Source organism: Myotis davidii, unplaced genomic scaffold (genome assembly GCF_000327345.1).
Source record: "Myotis davidii unplaced genomic scaffold, ASM32734v1 scaffold1577, whole genome shotgun sequence".
Classification (NCBI taxonomy): domain Eukaryota; kingdom Metazoa; phylum Chordata; class Mammalia; order Chiroptera; family Vespertilionidae; genus Myotis; species Myotis davidii.
The window spans coordinates 129,257-145,834 of NW_006288857.1; the positions used below are offsets into that span (position 1 = coordinate 129,257).

Consider the following 16,578-nt stretch of genomic DNA (forward strand, 5'->3'; position numbering starts at 1 on the left):
GACACCAGGCCTTGGCTCATCCCACCAGCCAGGCCTCGTCCCTCCTCCTCCCATCCCCGCCTCCAGGCCCTCTTGTATGCCAACTGCACTCAGCACAAGACTCAATCCTGCCCCTTCCCCATCCCACCTGCCAATAGTCCCATGTCCACCAGTCACCCAGGCCAGTGACACCAAACAATATGTTACATCCTCCTGCCCCTCCAGCACCAAGGCTTTCAGCCTCTTGAATTTCTCTGACCGTCCCCTCCTGCCCACCTCTGCAGACCTTTGTTCAGGCCTCTTCCCCTTGCCCTGGCCTCCTGTCTCGTTTCTACCTGCGGCCTCCCCTCCCTCACAATAGCCCCAACCTCGCTTTCTGCCCAGAGCTGCCCCTGCCACCTCCTGCACAAACCTTTGTGGCTCCCTGTCATTCACCGTGGAGGTCCATAACCCTTTACCCAAAATCTTTGAAAGCCTGTGTGCTTCAGAACTTTCCAGACTTCAGAAAAGCAGTGGATGTACTCATTCTTACATAACACCCCATAAATCCAACCCTCTTCTACTGCTGTAGTAAAGACGGTGGCACATTTAATGGGACAAGTAGAGCCAAATGAGTCCGTGCTAAACCTACGACAGCGAGCTCAGCTTCCTGACGCGTCCAGCTTCCCAAACTACAGATGAGGTGGTCTGTGGGCTGGATGGAGCCGGTGCCTCAGCCAAGCACTGGGGACGTGCCTTCTGAACCGACCCCTCCCAACTTTCCAGTCTCGTGTTCTCCAAACTCAGGTGGTCTTGCCAATCGCAGCCCCACCTCTGAAACTTCGCTGGTGTAAAGTCTCCTGGCATTTAGGGCCCAGTTCAAACCCAGCTCCTTCAGGTGGTGCCTGAACCCCATGGATAACGCTCCCACAAGCAGGACTGCCCCTCGGAGTCGCCCAGCCCGTCCTGCCTGTAATGAGCTGCCCATATTCCCATGTGAGTCGGCAGCCAGCCTGGCCCGCAGAGAACCCCCTCAGAGAGCACCAGCACCACCCTCCCCTGAGCCGCCAGTCAGCACCATTACCTGTGGGCCTGGTCCCCAGACAAGCAGACCCCATGGCACCAGGTGCAGGCCCCAGACTGGTTACAAGCTTCAGGTGACGGCAGCAGGCGGCAGGGGTCGGGGGGCATGGTCAAGGCCAGCAGGCGGCCCAGGGCCACTCCCCCAAAGCCCCCTGAGATGTACAGGCGGCCCCCCACTGCCGCTACAGCATGGGCCACAGACTCCTCCATCGGGGGCCCCACAGAGGCCTGGCCTGGGGAAAGAGAGAACAGGCAGGAGACCCCGGGAAGAGGCCTGCACAAAGATACCAGCCAGAGAGGGACACCGAGCAAGCAGTGAGAGAGGCTCAGGAGAGGAAAGACAGTTGGGGCAGGACAGGGAACGACAGACAAGGCCTGACAGGCCAGGGAATCAGACACAGAGAGCAAAACCAAAGAGAGGGGGAGAGACACAGAGAGAAATAGAGGAGCAGCAAGTGGAATGAAGAATGAGACAAATGTTGCAGTGCAGCCCCAACAGTTGCTGCTTTTCTTCTTGTAATGCAAGTGCCTGGCTGAAGCTCTGACTGCCAGACATCCTTGTCAAAGAGGCATCTGCTTCAGGGAAGGCTATCTGGAGTCACGCTGCCACCCCAGGGCCAGGTAGATAGGGCCGGGCGCCTCCCTGATGGGGGCGCCTCTGTTTTAGAGAACTTGGTTGATTTCAGTATCTGACTATTTGGGCTACTTGTTTGTTTTCTCTTCCTGGGCTTTAAATCCTGCTCTTATGTATTAAATTCACCAATAATGAGTGAGCCAGTAGAAATCCTAGGCCCCCATCACAGACCCCAATAAAAGCAGCAAAATAAAATTTTCTAAGAAAAAAAAAAAAAAGGAAGGAAGGAGGGCATCCCCTTGGGTGTTTAGGGGCTTTGCCTGAGAGTCTGAGGGACCCAAGTGACTCCTAATGAGCAGGGGTCCCAGGCCAGGGGCTCGCAGGGACAGCAATGGACTTACGGGTGAGGTCAGGCAGCAGCCAGGAGTTGCAGTTGACCTGGTAGAGCAGCACATCGCTGCTGAACTCATCAGGGTCCGAGCGTCCCCCCAGGACCACCATGGTGTCCCCTAGCAGCGCTGAGGCGTGGAAAAGTCGGGGGCGGGGCTGTTGGGGAGACAGGTGGCCTGTCAGAGCCCACAGTCCTCTGCTCACTCTCTCAGCCCACTGGCCACGCAGATTCTCCCTATACCCCAGCGCCCACCAGCCCACCCAGTGATCCTTCCTCAGATCCCACCTCCTTCCTCCAGGAAACCTCCCTCCTTCCTCAGCAGGCCCCAGAGCCACCTCCTTTCCCTGCACTCCCACATCCTGTGCTCTGTGAGCTCCATTACCTGTGGGTCTGGTCCCTGGACAAGCAGACCCCTGGCACCAACTGCAGGCCCTAGACTGGTTACAAGCTACTCCCCAGGAACTAGCCCAGACTGCTTAAAATGGACCTCACATTTTCATGTAACCTCACCAGCTGGGCTGGGGGCATCTGTGAAGGACTTGGAAATATGTCGGGTGGGCAGAAAACGCAATTGTCTCCATCCAGCACATCCAAGGTTGCAAATTCTCCCACACCTCTCTCTTTTGGCCTTGAAGGCAGGAAGTGCAAGGAGCTCAGAGCCCCAGTTCCAGATGGGGAGGCCAGGAAGGGGGAGGGGCCTGCCAGGGCTGCACCAAGAACGGGCAGGAGCAGAACCCGGCCTCTGAACTCCTAGTCTAGGATTCTTTCTTCCAAGCCAGGGATGGAAGCAGGGGAGACTTGGGATGCCACAGTTCAGTTCAGGGGACTGTGAAGAAGGGGAAGTAGGAGTCCAGGTTAGAACTAGTCCCGGACCATTGGGATAGGGAGGCCCCCTCCCTTCCACCCACTACATCCATCTGTCAAGACCACCTTTCCTGACCTTTGCCCCCTGAGAAGGGGCCAGCAGGCTCCAGGTTCGGTCAGGACAGTGCAGGGAGTAGAGCTCGGGGGACGGGGCTGCCAGCTCCACGTGGAAGCGGAAACCCCCAAACACGTAGAGAGAGTCGGTGGCCTCGTGGTAGACGGCAGAATGACCATAGAGACCTGGGGGGCGGGGGTGAGAACAGAGGCTGGGGAAGGCCTGGGGATCAGAAAGGCCCCCACCTTCCTGGGCTCCCCTTCTCATGACCACAACACCTTCCCAGGCTGAGGCCACAGACTCAGGAGCCCTTCCCAACCCCTCTCTCTCCCGTGAGTTCAAAGGATAACCATCAGAGGCTCTGGGGAAGGGAAGAGGGAGACGGGGTGGCCAGAATGTCCTGGGGACAGTGATTCAAGAACAGAAGGAGAGGAAGAGAGAGGAGACTATCTGAGGGACAGTGCTCTGGGGAGGGATGGTGACCAGCGTAACTGGACAGGAAAAGGGCAGCTTTTCATGGAGTCAAGGGGAGGGTATTAGAGAAACTGACTCCTCATTCTCAAGAGACGGTACCTGAGGATGTGGGTATGGTCAAGGGAAGACAGGGAGGTAACAAGGGGTGAGGGCAGCGGCCATAGAGTGTGGGGTGGATTGGAGACGGCTGTGCTCTCCGGGCCCTAGCCCACCTGTGGGGGGCGTCCCACTCTGCGGTCCGGATACCCAGGTGCCCGTCGCCAGCTGGTACTCGAGCAGCTGCTGGTTGAAGCCATTTTCAGGAGAGTAACCGCCCACCAGGAGCAGGGACAGGCCTCTGCGCGCCGTGAGGGTGTGACCAGCGACAGCTGGGAGTTCCACAGTCTGAGGGGCCTGAGAGAGAGAGGGCAGAGGTCATGGGAGGCCAGAGGTCAGGGGTCATCTTGAGGGTAGAAGCGAGACTCAAAACTCCCCACACTCCGCTTGAACTCGCTAAGGAGACAGTGAGCTGCCCGGGCTGGTCAGACCACAGGCCCTCGGCCCGGCCCCGGTCCCAGCGGGTGTGCAGCAGGCCTCTTCCCACGCCTGCCTCTCAGCGACACCTCTTCAGGCAGCAACAGCCTGTGCTCCTTCGGGAAGCCCTTGCCCCCCTGCTCTGGCTCTGGCTGCGCAGGCTGGCCCACCAGGGCATCAGACCCCTTGACCAGATCAGCCGGGGAACCCAGTGTGACCCAGACGGCCAATGAAACTCAATTCCGGGACTTGTGCTGGAGCCCAGGAGGAAGCCATGTTCTCTGGGGAAGAAATGGCAGGAGCTCCCTGGTCATCTTAGCCAGAGCCCGGTTTTAGGGCTTGGGGTGGGGAGACATGCTCACCTTCTCCTGCCGCCACTGTAGGGTGGTGAGGTTGAGGACCCAGAAGTCTCGAGCGACGCCCCCCGCCGTGAGCCCCCCCATCAGGTACATGGCACCACGGCCAGCGGGCACATAAGCAGCTGCATGGAAGGAACGGGGTGAGGGGCCTGGGCCCCCGTCCTCAGCTCCTGCCAGCATCTGTGTCCACCTCCACTCACTCACTGAGTACCTGGAGCCGACACAAAAAAGCAGCCTCACTGTCCAGTCATCCCAGCATCCCCTGGGTGACCCCACACTTGGCAGATATCCCAGCATCCCCTAGGGTGACCCTCCTATGACAGTCACCTTAGGATCCCCCAGAGTAACACCACCCAAGTAAGTATCCATCCCTGAGGCGAACTTCCTGGCACAAGTGTCACAGTGTCCTTTTCTGCATCCCCGAGGGGCTCTTATGTGACAGGTATCTCAGCATCGCTGAGGTGACCGTCTCTCTCTCATTTACGTATCCCACCTCCCCAGGCAGTTCTCACCTGTACAGGTTTCCCAGCAGCCCCTGGGGGAGGCCCAGGCCCCCAAACATCCACAAGGTGGCATCAGGTCCCTCCACCATGGTGTGCCCCAGGCGGTGCAGGAAGCGGCTAGCAGTGTCCTGAGGGTGGGGGTGGAGACATGAGGGGTCAGGCTAAGGTCATGACAGTATAAGGCTGAATATAGATAGGGTCTGGGGATTGGTCCCAGGAGCGGAGGAGGGAGAATGACCCAGGCTGTGTGGAACCTCCCCAGAAACTGGGCTGCCACAACTCACAGCTGAGAGGCGGCTGTCCATAAGGGTCTCCCAGACCAGCTGTCCGCCATCCAGCTTCGTGGCACAGTCGGGGCCCCCGAAGCCCTCAGCACAGATGCACACGCCCAGACTCTGGGGGACAGAAGGAGGATGCTCGGCGGGAGCCCTGAGCGCCACCCCTGTCCCACCTAACTCACCCCATCCAGCCTGTACCTGGTTACAGGTCCCTGCCCCGTTGTGGGCATTGCAGTTTTCAGGACACAGAGCCATGCGACAGTGTGGGCCAGCCCAGCCCTGGGGACAGCGGCAGAGGCCAGCCCCTGCGGCCCCATCCTGGGGCACACACTCCTGGGGAACAGGGCAGCTCCCAGGGCCCCCTGACCCACAGCGGGCAGAGCCCACTGAAGCGTTGAAGCCCCAGGATGAGGAGCCGTTGGCCTCCCAGTGCAGCACGAGCAGCCCTGTTGGGAGAGAAGCCAGCGGCATGTAGCAAGGCCAGGGTCCAGGCGCGGCTCCATCCCCAGGTTTTGAGAAAAACCCATGTAATTGGGCAGGGAAGCCAGCCACCCGATCATCTATACTCACTGCACCCCTCTCCCTTGTCCAGCCCATCGAGTTCTATTGGTCTTAAAGCCTAAATCTCTCTCCTGTTCACCCACTGCTTGCCACATCCTCAGTTCTCTGAGCCCCCACTAGTCTCCCTGGCTCACCTACACTCTGCCCTTCAGTCATCCCACGTGATCCTTAAAAAACATGAATCTGAACCTGTCCCTCGCAAGCCCCAAACCTTCCACAACTCCCTACTGTTCTTTCAAAGTCTCCTTAAAAAGATGTGGGGGCGGAGGAGGAGGAAGGAGGCAGGGGAGGCAGGAATTAATAATATGTAAAAAATGAGTCAACATTATATTGGGGGAAAAAAAGGCCCCGAAGGCCCTCTGATGTCATCGCCTTCCCCTGGCCCTCTGGCTCCAGCACCAGGCCCTGCTCCTGCCTCTCAGGGCCCAGGCACCTGCTAATCCTCCCCTGAGGAGTCCCCCTTACCCACACCGCCCCCTTCAGGTCTCAAATGAGACTTCACCTCTGCACAGAAGCTCTCCCGGACTCCCCCTGACAGACTAAGCACTCTCTTCCACTCCCTTCCGTCCCTCACTATTCTGAATGTACTTTGTTAGATGTCCCCACCTCACACACGCGCACACAGTGAACCATGGGCAGCACTTGTGCCCCTAGTTCACTGCTGCACCCTTAACCTCTAGCTCAGGCCTGGCTCACTGCAGGTGCTCGGTAAATACCTGGTGAGTGAAACGAAATGAGGGCCCCTCGGTTCTTCGCTCACTGTGAGGGGTCTGGGTTGCCAGCTACAACTCTGCCTCTCTCTCCCAGCCTTGGAGCTACTCTGATTTGCAGTACGAAAGGAAGCATTTCCAGACTTGGGCCCTTAACTGCCATCTTAACAAATTACTTCTAGGGCATTTCCATCAGCCTGAGCTGGGCTTCCCTCAGCCCTGCTGAGCCTGGTTGTGGGGCTGTCCTGTGCACTGTAGGATATAGAGCAGCACCTCTGGCCTCTACCCATGAGATACCAGTAGCACCCCCAATCATGACCACCAGCCACATGCCCCGAGGACGTCATCAGCAGGGTAGGGAACTGAGGCTGAGGAGGTTTCAGGGCCCTCGCACCAGCCCGTCTGTGTGCCCAAAGACACACCCGCTTGGCCCTTCCCTCCAGAGGCAGCCCAGCAATACTCTATTTGCCTCTCAGCTGAAGACACAGAGACCCACAGGTGGCAAGGGGTTGCCTCACCCAGCAAGTCCGTGGCAGAGGTGGGCTGGGTCTTAAGCCCACCTTGGTCAGCAAGATGCAGGGGAGCGAGGGATACACAGCCCAGGACAGAGGCCCCACCTCCCTGGTCCCCATACCAGAGAGGGCCTGCACAGTGAGGGGCCTGTCCCGCCGCTGGCCGCAGAAGGCAGCAATGAGGCTCCGGTCCGACTGCACAACGCCTGTGTCCAGGAAGCGTGGGAAGCCATCAAAGGCCAGCACGTAGCTCAGCTGGAGGGGTGCAGAGTGAGGATTAGGTGATGAGGATGAGAAAGAGGGATGCTTGGGGTCTGGGAGGAGGAGGAGTTCAAGAGGAGAGGACAATCTGAGACAGGGAAATGGGCTGTTTGAACATGCTGGGCAGACTGTCAAACTGTGGCATGGAGACCACCATTCCCCCTCCTGTGTTGACAGCAGACATGGCTAATCAATCAGACACTCTCACCTGGTGCCTCTTTCTCACTACACAGCTCCTGGTGGCCACCACCAGCTGGTGAGAGCTACCACACGCCGTATATTTACCATGCTGCACTGAGGAAGGCAGTTTGAGGATCTGGGGGTTGGAGACTTGAAGTCCAGGAAACGAGAGTGATCTGGGAAATGGGAAGGTCTTTGGGCTGGGGGTTGAAGGACTAGAGTTTGGGGTTTGAAGGATAAAAAAATGGGATAATGGGGGTCAGGGTGTATAAGGAGTCCAACTGGGTGGGGAAAATAAAGGTCTGAACCCTAGTGCCCTCGGAGCTCACCGTGCAGGGGGTGCTGCTGTCGGGGGAGAAGGTGAGGGTGAGTGGGGGACAGAGGGTCCCAGGAGCACAGGGCTGTAGCACCTCAGTGGCCGAGACAACCCACACACAATATGAAAGGCCTGGCCCGGCTCTCACTGCCCCACCACCTGGAGGCAGCAGCCCCCCAACCCGGCGTGAGCCCAGTGCCACTGAGGACACGTTGGTGAGGAGGGCGCGGCCCCCACACTCCCGGAAGCAGGAGCCACCGGCCCTGGGGAGATGGAGAAGAGCCAGTGTCAGACCAGTCCTGCCCCATCCCACATGTCCCTAACCCCTACCCCACCTGTCTGGCCCCTGGCTCACCGGGGGTCCCCATAGTAGCCAGGGATGCAGAGCTGGCAATGAGCACCTTCGGTGTGGTCCTGGCAGAAGCAGAGCCCGCTGAGGTTGTCGCAGTGGCCACGGCGTGGGTCCCCATGCCCATTGCACTGGCAGGGCCGGCAGCCACCCGAGCCCGTGGCGTTGCCAAAGCTGCCGGGTCGGCACCGTTCACAGTGCTCCCCCCAGGTCCAGTCTGTGGAGGGCCCAGCAGGCAGGACAAAGAGTCAGGGACAAGGGTGGGAAGGGGCCTGCCCAACTGGCTCACCAGATCCCTGATCTCATCAGGCTGCTTCAAAGGAGGGTAACCAAGGCCCAGACTTGGGGGAATAGCAAGTCCTAAGGGTGGGGACTAAGGCCCCACCAATGAGATGAGTGCCACTGAAGCAGGTCAGGGGTCAGGAGCAGGTAGTGGGATGAGGGGACACTGAAGCCCACACCGAGAAAAGAAAACTGGAACCCCGAGGAGGCTCCCTTGAGGCCAGTCCAGGGGCGTCTGGGAGGAAGGCAGCTCACCCTGGCACTCATCGCAGAAGCCAGGCCCCCGCTTTCGGCAATGGCTGTGAAAGTTGCAGCCACAGTCTCTGGAGCAGCGGGGACCGGGGGGTCCCGGGGCAGGCGTGGGCGGGGGCAGATCAGATGTCCAGCCCAGGTCACACACGCAGGTGAAATCAGGGGGTCCACTGCACACACCATGGCCGCAGTCCTCCAGGCACCTGAGGGGCCATGACAGGGGTGGGGGAAGGGCTGGCCAGGCCCAGAGTGCCCAAGGATCCCCTGCCATCCCATTCCACCCCATCATCTCCATGGCAACACTATCACAAGCTACTGCCCATTCCACCAGTCCTAGACTATGTGGGTGGCCTTGTCTCCAAGGTAACCCCATCACACATGGGAACTCTTGTCTCTATAGTAACTATACATCACTACTAGTGATCTGTTCTCTATGAAAACCCCTTTCAACTTGGTTCTCCTCCATCTCCATGGCAACTCTGAAGATTACAAGTACATGGGTGACCTGCCTCCACAGTAAGGAGTGTTACACTGGGGACCCTGTCACTCTAATGAGGACCTAGTCTGCAAGGTAAAAACCTGGGGCTCACTGGGATGCTGGTTCCACAGCAGGGATTCCAGCACCACGATCGCTTCCTCCCCCATCTCCACCTGCCCCAGCCCCGGGGCAGCATCTCCATGGAAACCCATGCCCCACTCACGTGCGATTGCAGTATGTGATGCCGTCACCCTGGTAGCCTCGCTGGCAGTGACACTCGTAGCTGAGGGGCGTGTTCAGGCAGGTCGCCCGCAGGTGGCACCGCGCCAGGCCCAGGCGACACTCATCCACGTCAGGACAGCGGGCATACGCCCAGCGGGCAGGGAGGGCCACGGACAGCCCCAGGCCCTCCCCCACCCACAGGGAGCAGTTACCCCCACCCAGGGGCCCTGAGAAGTCCCCCTGGAGGCACCTGGAGGGTGGGAGATTGAAGAAGGTGGTGGGGTGGGAGATGATAAAGAAACAAGAGATGGAAATAGTTACAAGGAGAGAGAAAGTCATAGAGAGAGAGAAATATAAATATGGAGAGAGAGAGAGAGAAGGAGAAATGGAAGCAACAGAGTAATCAAACAAAAATGACAGTGAAAGACAGAAGCGAGACAGAGACAGGGACACAATGAAAGGAGAGACAGAAACAGGAGGTCAAGCAGAAGGAAGGACAATGAGAGAAAACAAGTCACAGAAGCAGGGACAGAGTGAAGAGGGAGAAAAGAGAAAAACTAAGAAAATCGGGGAGGGAGAAAAACAGAGATGATGGCGAGGAAAAGGCAAAGAGGCAGAGAAACAGGGCAGCCGTTAGAATTAGGGCCGTGGAGAGCTGCCCACCCATCCTGCCCATCCACCCGCCCCACCGCCCAGGCCTCACCGCCCCAGTGTGGGGTTGTCCTCGTTGCCGCACCAGCCACACTCATGGCTCTGCAGACACTCGTGGCAGGTCAGGAAGCGGTCACAGCTCCGGCACCGGGGCTCTGAGTGCACGCTGCAGGGTAGCAGGTGTGAAGGTGTCAGAGCCCGGCCACCTCCGCCTCTCCAACCTCCGCCCCATAAGCCCAGCTACCCACCCTGACCGCACCTGTCATCCCAGCCTCGGCAGCCCCCATATGGGTACCGGGCCAAGTAGGCAGCAAACAGAAAACAGGTGTGGGTGGACTGGCACCAGGCACACTGGCTCGAGTTGGCCAGGCAGTCGTCACAGGTCAGGCGCCTGGGAGTGAGGAGTGAGGACAGGGTCACGCCAGGGCTGGTTTATACACACACACACACCCACACCTGCTCCCTGGGCCCAGTGGGGCTCACTGGCTGCAGAGCGGGGGACACTCCTCTGGGCTCTTCAGGGCACCCTGACCCCGGCCTCGCCGGCTGCATGCCGCATCCCCTTTGCGGTTGGTGCTCTGATGCCACTCACAGAAGGGGTCCTGGGGGTTGGAGAAGTAAGAGCCCAGCTTAGCCCTCTCTCTTGGGCTCCCAGTACCTTGCTTCCCTCACCTACCCAACCCCTAAGACCACCCCTCCAAGCCCCTGCCCTCTCCCATGCCTGCCTCTCCAGACTTTCCCCTTCAGCCAGCAACATCCATGGCTTCTGGCTGCCCAGCACCCTCTCGCGTTTTGGGCACAAGAATCCCTTTGTATGGTCCAGGTGGGGCAAATGCAATCCTTGGGATCCAGAGGTAGGCAAGGGGCCACCCCCACCCCTGGCCACACTGACTGATCCTAGAGCTGGCACAAGACCCAACCAGAGGCAGTAAAATGTACTTCTGGGACCCCTGTGGACCTGGGGGGTGACAGTGGGGTGGGGACAGAAAGGTACTCTTTCCATTTGGCTGAGCGAGGGGTGCAAGTCTGGAGCCCTGTGGCTCCCTTGCCATTCTCAAGGAATGACCCTCCAGGGAAACCATGGTCTAAACCAGTGATGGTGAACCTTTTGAGCTCGGCGTGTCAGCATTTTGAAAAACCCTAACTTAACTCTGGTGCTGTGTCACATATAGAAATTTTTTGATATTTGCAACCATAGTAAAACAAAAACTTATATTTTGATATTTATTTTATATATTTAAATGCCATTTAACAAAGAGAAATCAACCAAAAAAATGAGTTCATGTGTCACCTCTGACACGCGTGTCATAGGTTCGCCATCACTGGTCTAAACCATCGGAAGTCACAGGCCTGAAGGCCTACCCGTGGACTCTGCAGCCCAAGCCGATAAATGCCCCTCTGGTGAAGAGACGACGCATTGGGTTTTCTGGCCCCTAAAGTCCTGACTGCCAGGAGCCCCCTCTCCAGTCCCTCTCCTCTGCTCCCCACCTGGCTCATGTCTACCTACAGCTCAAAGACAATGGCCCCAGCTATGCCCCATACTGCCACCTTGGGGACCCTTGGCTGCCCATGTCCCTCCTCCCCAGTCCCCTGCTTTGGTTGCCTCCAACTTGAAATGGCTCCCCCAGTGGCCTGGCAGGCACCTGGGTGCAGGCGTGGCAGTCGCGATGCTCCTCACAGAGCGGGCAGAGGGCAGGCACCAGCACCAGCAAGGACCCGCGGGCCCCACTGTCCATGCAGTGAGCCCCGCTCTGGCGCAGGTGGCAGGTGGAGCTGGCCAGGCACCAGCCGCAGCCCTGGTCTGCCAGGCAGCCCAGGCAGGAGGAGTAGGAGGCGCAGGCCATGGAGCGGTAGGGTTCCAGGAAGAAGAAGGAGATCTCCTGGGGGAGGAGGCATAGGAAGTCAGGGGCCCATGTTCCAACTTGAGGGTCAGGAGTCAAGGTGTGAAGTAGGGATCAGAGTTTGGAGCTAAAGACTAAGTGTTTAGAGACAAGATTGAGAAGTCAGGCATGTACCAAGTCAGAATTTAGGCCATTAGCAGACAAAAGGGGATCAGTATTTGAAACATTCTAGAGATCAGAGGTCGAAGTACGGAGGGCAGAAGTCAGGGGCAGCGGGGTCAGGGAAGGAAGAGGTACAGATGTGGGCAGGGGTCAGAATGTCAGGTCAGGTCAGAGTCTGGGGGTCAGAAAGCGGAGTCTGGAGGGTGCAAGGCGAGTCCCGAGTTCAGAAGCCAAGGTTGTGGCCTGGGGTTCAGAAGGCCTGGGTCTGGGGACTCACGCTGCCACCTGGCACACCAGTCCGGTCCCACAGCAGGGTGAGCTCGCTGTGCCCAGGGCCCGCCGAGCCGTTGAGCTGGCCTCGGATCTCCACCGCGTACTTGTGGCCCCGGCCAGGCAGTGGGAAGAGGCGAGCAGAGCCTGGGCGCTGTAGCCGCCTCGTCTCTTTCTCCTGCTGAGCCACCCAGCGCCCCACTTCCTCCTGCAATAGGGTGAGGACAGACGGGGCCTGAGGACTTGCCACGGCCCCCATCTCTGAAACCTCTGAGAGCTTCAAACCCACCTAGCAGCCACCTCCTCCTGGGAAGAGGAGGGGCGCCTCAGGGTTCCTTAGACTCCGAGAACCTCAAGTGCCCCCAAATTTACCAGGACCCTCCTCCTCCTCAGGGGAATCTGACTTGGTAAGACAAACCTTCCCCACCCTCTTCACAATTTCCCAAACTGTGTTCACAACTGAACACTCCATGGCCCTCCCTCCACTAAGGATACATCTGCCTAAGGATTTCTCCCTCGTCTTCTCGGCACCACACACCCCTCACCCGTATTGCCCATAAACAGCCCTGAGTGTCCCAGGCGCCCTCACCATGCTCTCTGGGTCAGGGCCACGGGCCATCCGGGCCAGGACGTGTAGGCGCTGGGCTCGGGCCCACACAGCCACGTCCTCAGCCCCTGGCCCACCGGGCCCTCCCGGAAGCAGTGGGTGGATGAAGCCACGGTAGACGAGTGATACGTCGGTCTCGGGGCTGGGTGTCAGGGTGATGGTTGTGCTGCGGACAATCAAGACCTGTGCCAGCCGGGGAAGGGGTATGAATGAGTGCCTCTGCGTGGCCCAGTCCCCACACCCCTCAGGCCACATCAGAGCCAGGAAAGGTCAGGCAACTCAACCTCCTTCCCTATTTCATGGAATGAGACCGAGGCCAGGGCAGGGGAGGCTGCTCACCTGGGATAACTAAGAGTCAGGACGCCAACTCAGAAAACAGGGTCCCAGCCCTGCTCATCCCCCCCCTCATGAAACTTCAGGATCCTCTTCCCCAATGCCCCACCTTTCCACCTAAGCCCTCAGGAGTCTAGATAACAAAAAAAATTAAATAAAATCCCTTAGCTACGGGTTATGGAACACTTCCAGGCTAATGAATACACCTATGTGCCTGGAGGATGTCGCACCCAACTCCATGGGCACAGAAGCTCCTTTGCTCAGCCTCTGGACCTCACCCTATGTATCATATCCTCTGTTATATAATCAACAAGTACACAAGGTTTTTTTTAAAAGGAGATTCCAGCCCTAATTGGTTTGACTCAGTAGATGGAGTGTTGGTCTGCGGACTAAAGAGTCCCAGGTTTGATTCTGGTTGGGGGCACGTGCCCAGGTTGCAGGCTCCATCCCTAGTAGGGGGCTTGCAAGAGGCAGCCGATTAATGATTCTCTCTCATCATTAATGTTTCTATCTCTCTCTCCCTCTCCCTTCCTCTTTAAAATCAATAAAAATACATTTAAAAATAAGTAAATAAATAAAATAAAAAAGGAGATTCCAGCCCTGGCCAGTGTGGATCAGTTGGTTGAACACAAGCTCAACCAAAGGTTATGGGTTCAAATCCCAGTCAGGGCATGTAAGGAAGGCAACCAATCATTTCTCTCTCCCTCCCTCCCTCCCTCCCTCCCTTCAGGTGAGGATTAATAATAATAATAATAATAATAATAATAATAAATAAAAAGATTCCGGATAAAACATTCAAAGTGACAGACATGATTTTTTGCTAAGTGTGTGTTTTTGTAATTGCAAATGAATGGAATAGGCCAAGTGTTCATTATGGGAGACTACTTAAATAAACAACAGTTCTAGGTGTTAGAAAATAAATGGAGTATTATGCAGTTGTAAAGATAATAAGAATGTTTCCTAAGTTCTCTAATGGGATGCGTTAAGAAAAAAAGGATGTGGTGGTATAGTGTGGATAATATACTACTTTTTGTGCAAGAAAGAAAAATGATTAAAAGTCACATTTACTTGCCCTGACCAGTTTGGCTCAGTGGATAGAGTGTCGGCCTGCGGACTGAAGAGTCCCAGGTTCGATTCCAGTCAAGGGCATGTACCTTGGTTGCAGGCGCATCCCCAGTAGGGGGTGTGCAGGAGGGAGCTGATCGATGTTTCTCTCTCATCGATGTTTCTAACTCTCTATCCCTCTCCCCTCCTCTCTGTAAAAAATCAATAAAATATATTAAAATAAAATTTTTAAAAGTTTTAAAAAAAAGTTGTATGCCTTTAAAAAAAAGTCACATTTACTTGTATTGAAATAAGTAGACCATGGAAAGATATCAAAGAAATACAAACAGATCTGGAGAGAGTTAGGTTGGTCTTGAGTTGGGGGGATAAGAAGGCCAGCTTCCTACAATGAGAAGGGAGGGCGTGGGGTAGATGGGAGACTTTTCACTCAAAAGCTTTTTACATCGCTGTGAATTGCAAATGATGGGACTATATTACCTGCTTTAAAAATCAATAGGAACTTCTATAAAAAAAAAAGTTTGGTAGTTCTTCAATAAGTTAAACAAAGACCTAGCAATTCTGCCCGTAGATACAGACCCAAATAGGTGTTTAAACAAAAAACGTGCATGAATATTCATAGCAGCACTATTCACAATATCAAAAAGGTGGAAACAACCCAAGTGTTCACCAACTGATAAATGGATGTGGCAGAGCCATACAATGGAAGAGTATCCATATATATAAAAGCCTAATATGCAAAGTGTCTCCTCGGGAGTTTGTGCAAAGTGACCAACCCGGCATTTGATCACTCGCTATGACATGCACTGACCACCAGGGGGCGGCACGGAACAAAAGAAGGCCCCAGCTGGCAGCCCGCAGCCACTAGGGACCCTACCTGTGCATGAATTTCGTGCACTGGGCCTCTAGTTCAGCCATAAAAGGAATGAAGTTCTGATGCATGATGAGCCTCGAAAACATGCTAAGTGAAAGAAGCCAGTCACAAAAGGCCACATGTTACATGATTTCTTTGATATGACGTATCTACAGCTGGCAAATTCAGAGGCAGAAAACAGATTAGTGGTTGCTAAGGGCTAGGGGAGAAGGGAATGGAGAGTAATTACTTAATGAATCAGGGTTTCCTTTGGGGTGATGAAAATTTTCTGGACCTAGATAGTGGTGACAGTTGCAAATATTATGAATGTGCTAAATGTCACTAATGATAAATTTTATGTTATGTGTATTTTACCACAATTTTATTTTTTTAGATATATTTTATTTTAGAGAGGAAGTATAGAGGGAGAGAAAGATAAAAACATCAATGATGAGAGAGAATCATTGATCGGCTGCCTCCTACACGCCCCAGACGGGAGCAAACCTGTAACCGGGGCACGTACCCTGACTGCGAATCAAACCATGACCTCCTGGTTCATAGGTCAATGCTCTACCACTGAGCCACGCCACCTGGGCTTTTCAAAATATGTTTTTATTGATTTTAGAGAGGAAGAGAGAGAGAGAAAAATATCGATGTGAAAGTGAAACATTGATCGGCTCTCCTGCACCTACTCTGATGGGGATGGAGCCCACAACCTGGGCCTGTGCCCTGACCGGGAATCGACCTGGCAACCTTTCGGTGCATGGGACAATGTTCAGCCCACTGAGCCATATGGGCCAGGGCTATCACAATTTTAAAAACATTTTAAAAATGTTTTTGACTCAGTAAGGAAAATCAGACCCTTGAATGTAGAGACTTACAGGGTAAACATATAAGTGGTAAAGATCTATTTGGAAAACAAAAACCCTAGGACCAGCCCTTCAACACTCCATCCCCAGCTCCCCACCTTGTCAGGTTGGGAGGCGTTGGGTGGCTGTTGGAAGGTGAGGAGGTGCAGGCCAGGCAGGAAGCTCTGGGTGACACAGGCCTCCAGGGATGTGACGAAGACAGGTGCAGGCCCCCACCAGCCCACGGTGCCTGAGATCTGCTCTCCTCGGCAGTGGGCCTGCTCTATAAGGACAGGATGGGGGGTCAGTGTGGGGTGCAGCAGTGCCCCCTCCCACACTTCCACTGGTCACTCACCAGGCCGAGGGAGGCAGCTCTCATTGTGCACACACCAGCCCAGGGCACCAGGTCCCCGGGGAGGAGCTGCAGGGCTGCTGAAGGCCAGGCAGGCCTGGCAGTCACCCAGGAGGCGCCCCAGGCCCAGGCAGCTGGCAGCCAGACACTGCAGGAAGGAAGGGGACAGGGGTCCTTGTTCACCGGGGCTTATGAGAGCTGGAAAGGGCTATGGATTTAGGAGTTTTGGAGTAGAATGGATCAGGGAATTGAAAACCAATTAGAATGGAGAAAGATGAACAGGACAGGGTCTGGGGATATGGGTACAGATAAGTTCAAAAGGATTGGGGAAAGGTTCAAGTTTAGGGGCCAGCAATCAGGAATCGGGGACGCTGATCTTAGATGTGAAACAAATCTCCCGTGTGTGTGTGTATGGGGCGGGGGG

At 55.9% G+C, this 16,578-nt stretch overlaps 1 protein-coding gene across 1 annotated transcript in view; it reads right to left on the minus strand.

Annotated features, from left to right (window-relative positions):
• MEGF8 (multiple EGF like domains 8) overlaps positions 1 to 16,578 on the minus strand; it is a 42,468-nt gene that overhangs the window by 12,627 nt on the left and 13,263 nt on the right. Inside the window, exons 11-31 of the mRNA XM_006761081.2 lie at positions 16,158 to 16,302; positions 15,922 to 16,085; positions 12,689 to 12,889; positions 12,107 to 12,307; positions 11,470 to 11,706; positions 10,310 to 10,428; positions 10,086 to 10,217; positions 9,879 to 9,992; positions 9,177 to 9,425; positions 8,479 to 8,678; positions 7,948 to 8,158; positions 7,606 to 7,855; positions 6,958 to 7,090; positions 5,251 to 5,498; positions 5,059 to 5,169; positions 4,784 to 4,902; positions 4,275 to 4,482; positions 3,612 to 3,792; positions 2,947 to 3,110; positions 2,017 to 2,161; positions 1,043 to 1,274 (exon numbers count right to left, since the gene is read on the minus strand). Coding sequence (XP_006761144.1) covers positions 1,043 to 1,274; positions 2,017 to 2,161; positions 2,947 to 3,110; positions 3,612 to 3,792; positions 4,275 to 4,482; positions 4,784 to 4,902; positions 5,059 to 5,169; positions 5,251 to 5,498; positions 6,958 to 7,090; positions 7,606 to 7,855; positions 7,948 to 8,158; positions 8,479 to 8,678; positions 9,177 to 9,425; positions 9,879 to 9,992; positions 10,086 to 10,217; positions 10,310 to 10,428; positions 11,470 to 11,706; positions 12,107 to 12,307; positions 12,689 to 12,889; positions 15,922 to 16,085; positions 16,158 to 16,302 — 3,764 coding nt within the window. The remainder of the gene's footprint in view (positions 1 to 1,042; positions 1,275 to 2,016; positions 2,162 to 2,946; positions 3,111 to 3,611; positions 3,793 to 4,274; positions 4,483 to 4,783; positions 4,903 to 5,058; positions 5,170 to 5,250; positions 5,499 to 6,957; positions 7,091 to 7,605; positions 7,856 to 7,947; positions 8,159 to 8,478; positions 8,679 to 9,176; positions 9,426 to 9,878; positions 9,993 to 10,085; positions 10,218 to 10,309; positions 10,429 to 11,469; positions 11,707 to 12,106; positions 12,308 to 12,688; positions 12,890 to 15,921; positions 16,086 to 16,157; positions 16,303 to 16,578) is intronic.